The sequence below is a fragment of the Haliaeetus leucocephalus genome, unplaced genomic scaffold, assembly GCF_000737465.1.
Source record: "Haliaeetus leucocephalus isolate CR32 unplaced genomic scaffold, Haliaeetus_leucocephalus-4.0 Scaffold151, whole genome shotgun sequence".
Classification (NCBI taxonomy): domain Eukaryota; kingdom Metazoa; phylum Chordata; class Aves; order Accipitriformes; family Accipitridae; genus Haliaeetus; species Haliaeetus leucocephalus.
Window position 1 is genome coordinate 2,456,327 of NW_010972587.1, and position 9,008 is coordinate 2,465,334.

At 35.6% G+C, this 9,008-nt stretch overlaps 1 protein-coding gene across 2 annotated transcripts in view; it reads left to right on the forward strand.

The window, feature by feature from the left end:
* The window catches only part of RAB3IP (RAB3A interacting protein), a 34,216-nt gene extending 27,761 nt beyond the window's left edge, over positions 1-6,455 (forward strand). For both annotated transcript variants that reach the window (XM_010561770.1, XM_010561771.1), the window contains 3 exons: positions 3,085-3,184; positions 3,293-3,362; positions 6,087-6,455. In XM_010561770.1, the coding sequence (XP_010560072.1) occupies positions 3,085-3,184; positions 3,293-3,362; positions 6,087-6,169 (253 nt within the window). In that variant the 3' untranslated portion in view covers positions 6,170-6,455. The remainder of the gene's footprint in view (positions 1-3,084; positions 3,185-3,292; positions 3,363-6,086) is intronic.
* The last annotated feature ends 2,553 nt before the right edge of the window (positions 6,456-9,008 follow it).

The following is a 9,008-nucleotide window of genomic DNA, read 5'->3' on the forward strand; positions in this document are numbered from 1 at the left end:
CTTTTGATCTAGGGGCTCTCACCTGGAAAGCATCGTGAAAGAAATAGGTACTGAAGTAGTACAGGTTGAATATCGGACATCTGGAGTATTTGTGGCATAAGAAATTTAGGACATGCATAGCACACTGACAAAGGTAGCTGAAAGATTTGAGAGGCGATATATAGAGTAAATCCTCTGAATTTGAGCAGGAGGAATGAAATGAAGCAGGAATGAAGGTGAAGGTGAGTTTGAACCTAAAGCAGGAAGTATGCTTGGATGACAGGGAGGGGCTTGCCTGAGGCACTGGGGGCTTTGATGGATGTGGAGGAGAAGGAGGGGATTTGTAGTGTGCTTTAGTGTATGTCAGGGTTAAGCAAAGAAGGTCAGTGTTAATCTGGAGCCTTCGAAGTCTTGAGAAAGCCTTGCCTTTTCTGCTTGAGATCTTTTGGACAAGCTGATGATTCTCCTTGTAATATTTGTTTTGACAGAGCTCAATTTTCTGATGGAAAATTTGTATCAAAATGCTTTCGTCTGGCCCTTGGGAATTTTTTTTTCTTTCTCATTGCTATTGTTTTTTAGTTCTTGTTTTTCCTCTGTTTTTGAGTAGAAGAGATAATAGGTTTAACATATTTTAAAGTTTTTTTTTCTTTCTCTTTAAAGAAGCTGTATAAAATGAAAATTGTGGTTTATGACTTAGTCTTTGATCCTTTCTAGCCTACAAAATTCAGGCATTCATATATTCTTCAGCTTACTCCTGTCACTAGAAAACACGCTCTTTGAGCTGTAACAGTCCCTCATCACAAGGACCCACCACCAATAATGGAGCTACTCAGGGGGTGGTGATTTCAAGTCCAAGATACACCACTGTGAGCTGCGTTCCATGAGGGCAATAGAGAATCTGGGCAGCCAGAAGCTATGACAATACACGTCATTAAAGAGCGATTGGCAAATTGGTTTAAAATCATTGTGGTTCAAGCAACTTCCCTATGTCTTGACATGATGAAATATTTACTCAAAAAACAGGAGACTTAATTGCATCATTCAGAAGTTTAATGAGATTTTTAACCTATTTTCTCCAGTGTAAGATAAATTTTTAATTAGAACTCACGTAATCCTTAAATAGTTGGCTAGATATAGATTAATGTTTTGAGATGACAATGCACAAATTGTAATTTAGTACTTCAGGTGTATCAAAAAGCCAGGTGTACTCCTTTCTCCCTTTTCCCGCTGTCAGGTAGCAACAAAAACTTTTGTGGTACTGCTTGTAGATAAGTAATAGGTAAGGAATATGCAGTATTTAAGTGTAATTTGGCAGCAAATGTGCTTTGTCTTGTATATGATTACTGGCACTGAAAGGGAAACAGGTGTTCCAGTTTTCACTGAATCAGAGTAGCAGTTTCACATTTTTTATTTTTATGTGCTGTAAAGCACTATTTTTATTGAAACCATGTTCTTAAATAGGTAATGTAATATAGACAAACTATAAATAAATAATAACAAAAACCTAGAGTAATGTTTTTAAAGGAATTATTTTATTGTACAGTTGCCTGGGGGGGTGGGGGAACAGATGCATCAAATAGTGGGTAGTAGCCCAACAGCAAAATAAGGAGCGGAGGGCTGAGAGCTGTGATAACAGTGAAGAAAGGTTCTTGATATACAGAAGTTATTGAGTGGTGCCTGTGATGGTGTGTAGTAAGTGCTGCCTTAACGAAAGACAGCTGGGTTTCCCCACAGGATTCAAATAATTGTCCCCATGGGGAGCAAAGCGCTGAGCTGCATGTGTGCCGTACAGCGCAGAACCGAGTCATTAGTAGTATGCCAGCATTTAACCTGGTGTGATGGAATATAACATATAGAAGGTAATTCTATAGCCAGAAGGAAAAAAAGGGCTTTATTTTCCTAGCATTGAAAGTCTGTCTGTCTTCTCACAAAAGCTTGACTGAAATTGCAATCAGTTTGCTTCAGCTACTGTAGGATTTCTTGGATCAATGGGCTGCTGTCAGTCCTCAAACTGCTATGGAAAATCATATACACTCTTCCATTTTGTCCTGTCTTAACATGGTTCTGTGGACCAGCTGCAGGCTATTTAAAAGGGCCTCTGAGCCACTGTTTAGAACCACAGAAGCTTAGTAATTTTTGTTTCACTTTTGAAAGGCTGCTTGTTCTTACACTCCCTAATTTTGTGAGGTAGAAATGGAAGGGAGAAGAGCCAGCAGCTTTTAAAATCAGTGAAACCATGGATGCCATGACAACCCAGTTCATCTGAGATGCTACAATATAGAAATTCCAAGTAAATCAAATTCCCATTTTATTTACATTTATTATGATTGTATTAATAGCAGTTTCTTCAAGAGATCCAGACCACCTTCTACTAAAGAATGTTGGAGGAAATGTTGAAAATTTTTTGCATTTTCCTGAATTGTTTTTTGGGAATAATTCATGGTGACTACTGACCTTTCCTTGTTCTTGAATACAACTTACTTGCAATACTCCAGAATAAGCAAATTTGATTATTTTAGCATCGCTTTTTGTAGTAGTAATGGAAAGAAGTATTGCCAAGCAGCCTCTTTTCCTTTGTCCCAAATTATTTTATACTCTGAATATATTGGGCATAAATGCAAAGCTGGTCTTAGAACGCATCTGTTAGAGGCTTCAGAGAATTGACTGCTATTCTGTAGGGCTGATACTTTTTTTATGATAAAATGCAACATCAAGCAGAATTTTTAAAAAATCTGTTTAAATGTTGGCATCAACTGATGATTTAAGCGATGTTTATTTCACATGTGAAGAGTTAAAGAAATCCCACTGTTCCAGAGTTGTCAAGCCAGCTTGAATTAGTGAATATGGAAGTACATGACCAGAGCTGAAGAAAGTTTTAAAAATCAGAAATGCATCATGATGCACTGGTATTGAAACAAAATTAGTCCTTGTGGAACTAAAATAATTGACAACATAATGTAATAATTGCAACTTGTAAAATGAAGGCAGAGACTTGGGTATCTGTGCCAATATGAAGCAATTACATTAACACCTTAAACACATGCAGGTGTCTAGATGTTAATGTCAGATTTGTTCATTAAATCATGCAAACTTTCTATTTTGTAGGAAATGTGCTCTCAGTGGACAAAGTAAGTCATGCAAGCATAGAATCAAATTAGGAGATTCAAGCAGCTATTACTACATTTCTCCTTTCTGTCGTTACAGGGTAAGTAGATTTACTCTGATTTCATTTTGAGTAGTAGTTATTCAGTTGTTTTTTTCCGTACCATTATACAAAATGATACTAACCACCATTATTTTTATATGGGTTCAGATCACTTCTGTGTGTAACTTCTTTACATATATTCGATATATCCAGCAAGGACTGTTGAAGCAGCAAGATGGTGAGTAGGGAATTGTATTTGGCATATATAAATAGAAATTTACTTAGTGCATGTACCTAAAATGTGCTATCTGTGCACAGTAGCAGTGATGTGACATTACAGAAAGGTTATCTGTTGGTAGTCATTGTTGTAATTACGAGAATTTGGTGATATTCTACCCTCCAATAAAATTATTTTTTTTAACAAATTAAAAAGCAGTGATTTTTAGACATTTATGTTATTCAGTAAGAAATGTTGTGATAAAACTCTGTAATGAGAGGCGTCAGTCACAGTTTTGCCACACAGTATTCAAAAAAATCAAGTGTCTCTCATGGAATAGGGAGATATTTTAGACCAAAAAAACTTCAGTTTGGTTAGATCTGTACCGTTTTTTCTTCTTTCACTTGGTGTTTTGGTGTGTCTTCACATTGAGAATTCAGACAGCTGTTCTTGTCAGACTATCTTGCAGGGAGAAATGGCAAGGATGACAGTATTTGGGGTTAAATTGTAAAAAATAAACATGAAACCATACTGTAGTCATTCATCTGAGTGCAGCTGAGACATGAGGTCTGGGTCATTGCTGTGGCATGGCAAAGACTCTTGATTAGGGCTCTGGTTATAAATGTAAGGCTTGATTACCCTCCACCCCAAAAGGGAAATGTTTGGCTTTTTTTTTTTTTACTGCCATTGCTTCAGGCTGTGGGTTTTTTTTTCCCACCATTGTTGCCTGTCAGCATATCCAACAACTGACTATTTTAACTTTGTCTGCACAGTAATTTGGAAGTTTGCTTAGCTGTGCTATTCAGTTTCAATATGTCCATATAAAAGATGATGGTTATGAAAATGTACACGCTGTACACCTAGTTACTTAATTCTGGAATTTAAAAATAGATTGCATGTTGGAGTTTTAGTTATTGATCTTCATGTGCAGGACTATTTTACCTGTTTATCACTATAAAAGAAAATTATGATGATTTGGTTGTGTTTAAACTGTATACAATTGGTTTAATTGTATTGCCTGTCCAGGTCAAAGAATATTGCCTAACAGCCTTCAGTCCAAGTTTTTTAGTTGTTGTTGTTTTTTGTTTTGTTTTGTTTTGAAACAGACTGTATCACTTAGGCTCCTGGATTTGCTAAGCACAGATAGTGGGGAAAAAAGTGTCACTAGCCCTGTGTCAATAGTTAATTAAAAAAATTGCTTTCACTTGTAAATTTTTTTTTTTTAATTCAGTTGTATTTTTGCAAGTAGAGTAAAACAGCATTGTAATGTTTATGGATGTCTGTGCTTTTCATTCTTCCAGTCTTCAAGTCTGTGGGGATTTGCTTCACCAGAATTTGGCTAGAATTAACCCCACTTTGATCTACCTCACTTATAGTTATCTCTTCTGATGTTTCCCCATTTCAAGAGCCCAGTATTTTAGCTACACTCAAATCTTGTGTTTTCATTTCTAACCTGAAGTAATCCTGAGGTGACAGAGAGATATTGTTCCTTACAAAAAATAATGTTGTTAACTTTCCTTGTCAAAGGGAATTATTTTCATGGAATTCACCTGAAATTCACTATTTTGTACATTAAATTATGCTTAATAAAACCTTGAGGTGTTGGTCACTTTTACTCATTTACTAGCATTGCAGAAGATCTTGAAAATGCGTTAAAGTTTTAATTTGGTTTATAGTTAAAAGGCTTTTACTTTGACCAAAAGGTCCTATATAGTTTCAACTGAAAATTGTTTACTTTGCTACTGATACAAAGAAATTAAGTTAATATTTTTTCCATCAAATAACGAAATATTTTCAGCATTATTAGAATTGTTCATTCTTCACAAGAAGTTTTGAAAAAAATGGAGTTTGGTGTTCCAGCTCAATTGTCATCTTTACCATTAAAAACATAGAATTTGCATTTGTAACTTTATATAAATATTTCAACAGTACCTTTACAAGAATGTTGGCACTTATGATAATTGTCTGCATAATGCGTTGCATGTATTTCTACTCATGCACCATATAATTTTTGAGAGAGAGGTCACTTTTGCAAAAGTGGTTTTTGAAATATGATAGGGAAGACCTTGTACTTGTTGCTCAGGTTAATAATCTTTATAGTCATTCTACATCATGATCTTGACTGCATGGAAATAATTTTTGTCTTGAATAATTATATACTCAATAATTTTGATTTATATTGCTGTGGCATCTAGAAGCTTAAGGTATGCACTAAGCTCATCAAGTTTAGCAAAATACAGATGAAATTAAAAAAGTTCTTTTTCCTCCCCAGTTTATTGTTGCTGGCAGGTTACTGGTAGAAAAAAGAGGGAGGAAGAAAGACTACAAATGGAAAAATTGTAACAAAATTACAGATTCTGTGATGGAACAATTCTTATCCAACAAGTTCTGCTTTTTTTCTTTTTGTAGTTCTTTAATTTTGCAGAAAATGAGTCAAGGGGCAGGGCAGTTAAAGTGAGACACTGCAATTAATTGAAGCTGACAAGAAGTAGGAGTGTTTTTTTGTTCCCCAGTTTAAAAAGAAATCATTAAAATTTGGGGAATTTTTTATAGGACCATCATTTAGAATTTTAAATTTAAATACTTTTAAAAAATTTTGTCACAAACCAGCACAAATAGCCCTCACTCTTAATTCTGGTTTTACTAGTCATTCCCCTAAGCTGATGTACAGTGAAGCAGCCTGTATACATCAGTTGAAATAAAATATGAATTCAGTATGTTTAATGATATTTCTGTTTCTTTTAGTGGATCAGATGTTCTGGGAAGTTATGCAGCTGAGAAGAGAGATGTCACTAGCAAAACTTGGCTATTACAAGGAAGAGCTCTAAATCTTTTTACTCTTGCGCATGCATGAACTTCATTGAATATACATAACTAAAATGGCTGAATCTTTTTTTTTGTCACTTGATATTTATTTCCACGAAGTGGGTCCACGATCTTTCTCCTTTTGCAGATTGCACTAAGAAGTACTGTGATTGTTTTACACTGACCTATGCTGTATATGCGTACATATAATACTTAGTTGTACAAATGTGGTAAGCACTTGCAGGTGTGTTAGTGATTGTAATTTACATTTAAAAACAAAACTTCTGATTAAAGTGTTAGTCTGAAGCAGTGTCTGTCTTCTGTTCTTTGTGATGCAGAATGATGTGAACCTCCCTGATAGGTCATGCCAAAGTGTAAACCAGATGATTTTATGAAAAGGGAATAAACGCCTGACATTTTCTTCATTGTAGTGTTTAGATACATGTATGTATCTCTATACATGTATGCCAATACAGTTAACAGACAACTAGGAGAACTTGCGATTCTTTGAAGTGCTGCTTTTCTATATTTTTCATTTTTGAAATAATGTGAGAAGAGAAACATGAAGAGTCAACAGCATAATAAATCTGGGTATTTTCCCTCTAAAGTAGGGTGCTTTTCAAACATCAAGGAACAATAAAATTACCTTGGTCACTCTTTGATTAGAAATCTGTCCTGACCCCTATCTGACTGCTAAAAACTTTCTCTTCCCCTCTAATTTTCTTTCATGAGAATTTTTTCATTCCTTTAAATGATTTTTTTTTTTCTTCCTGCTCTTTTGGGTTTTCCAGTTTCCAGTGTCTTATACATCAATCTCCCACAGCTGTCCTTGAAACTTGAAAATATCCATTTTGTGGTTGCTTTAACATGCTGATGATAATTTCCATATAATGTTGCCAGTTTCTTCACACACACTATTTGCTACAAAGAGAACCCCAGAAAGGATCATGGCTTCTTAAGGAAGATGCTTTTTCTGTTGAACTGCTACTTTGGCACTTCAAGTGGTCCTTTTTCCGTGGGACTAGTCTAATCTGAAAGCAGATAGTTGATTAGGTTTCAAGGAACATAGTTGTGGGTGTACTAGACTTGGTATATAGAAGCCCCTTTGGAAAAACCCTAGGTGTTGATCACAACAGCTGTTTATTAGTTACAGGTAAGATTAAAACATTGGCAGGTAAACTGACAAACAGAAGTAAAGGCAAGCTTATATAGTTGGTTCTTTAATGAGAAGCATCTCAGTGGATACAGATGTCTTGTGTTTGATGCCAAACAAACCCAACACTATTCATCACTGTCTTACTGGACTGTTCTCTGTTTTTACAAAAGTAAATAGAATGAGCAGTGAAATTTCATACTATACTTGCGTTCCTTGCATGTATGTGCCTGAAAACACTTCGCAGATGTTGGCTTTGACTGGGCGTTTCAATGTTAAGATTAAAATAAACAATTGAACCTGAATATTTTACTAGTAATGAAGTATGTCCAGCCTGGGCTATTTCAGTACTGATGAGATATTTTTATCAATCACTACTTCCTGTTGTAGAAACCTGGAAGAATTCTACCTTAAATTGTTAAGTGTTGTTTGTTCTTTCAATAATGCTAGGGAAGTCTGGTTTTGTTCACTCTTAGAAAACAAACTGTATTTGTTGGTATGATGTTTTATGTTAGGCTCATAAATGCTTCCTAAGTGATTGTTAATCCTTAGTTTACATAATGAGATCAAACTGTTTCCAGGATTAGCTAACAGTAGGTAAATGATAGCTGGTAGCTGCTGCTATTCTGACTTAATAATCCTTTACAAGTGTTGCTCATTCAAGCAGAGAGAAGGGTCTTTTGTATACATGATAGTGTCATGACATAAATGCTATCTAAAGTTTATTATGCTGAGGTGATTTTCTTGTACTAGGGACTACAAAGATGTACCCAGTGTATCTCGGTGGTAATGACTGTTTGGCTCGATTACATCAACATCGTGTAAGTACTGATGGGCTTGCTTCTGTCTTCAAGTCCCTTCCCTGAAATTCTTTTCTATATTTTTAATATAAGCTGCCTATCATGAGAAGCCTGTGTCACTGTGAGTGCCTGGGACTTGTAAAAATTGCACAACAGTTACTTGTCTGGTAAATACAACTACTTCAGAAAATGGCCTTATTCCAGACTTCTTGACTTCATTGAGGCTTTTGTTCATAACCAGATGCCTCTGACAGATGCCTGCTCAAAACATCTGAATATTTTTCTCCTCTTTGCTGAGGGGTGACAGAACAGGGGCAATTTTCATTGTACAAAAATCAAATTAAAGAAAGTGAAATAGGGTTTGCTGCTGGCCTTAAAAGACCTTTCTTCAGTGTTCAGCTTTCCCATATGTTTTTCAATGTTACCTTAGATAAACAGGTTAATCTGTCATTTAGTTTTGTTAATAATAATGTGGAAGTTCTGCTTCCCTATAATCAATTTGCTGTGAGATACAATTTTTTTAGAGCAGTTGGATAGTCTGAACCTCAGTTGTTTACGGTGAGACTGGTGATGGCTTTGCTCTTGCATTTTTGATTACTATTGCTTTCATCAGTAGTATTAATTACATCACCTGTGTGAAAGTACAGAGACAGGATAAGTAATTTTTATTGCTGCATTTTTTGCGCATGTGTAATTATGGTTAGTACTGGGACCAAAGGTCCTTAAAACAAGAACATTAGACGTACTGAATGGAAGAATGCACGTCACCTTCATCTTGCCTCAAAAGCCTTGTCAGATTCTCCTTTATGTGTAGCAGAGTTTAAGTATAGCCCTGGCTCTAGTTATGGAGGAAAGAAATCAGCTGGGACAAAGTCACTGAAACCTCGGACAAAAGCATGGTGTGTTCCT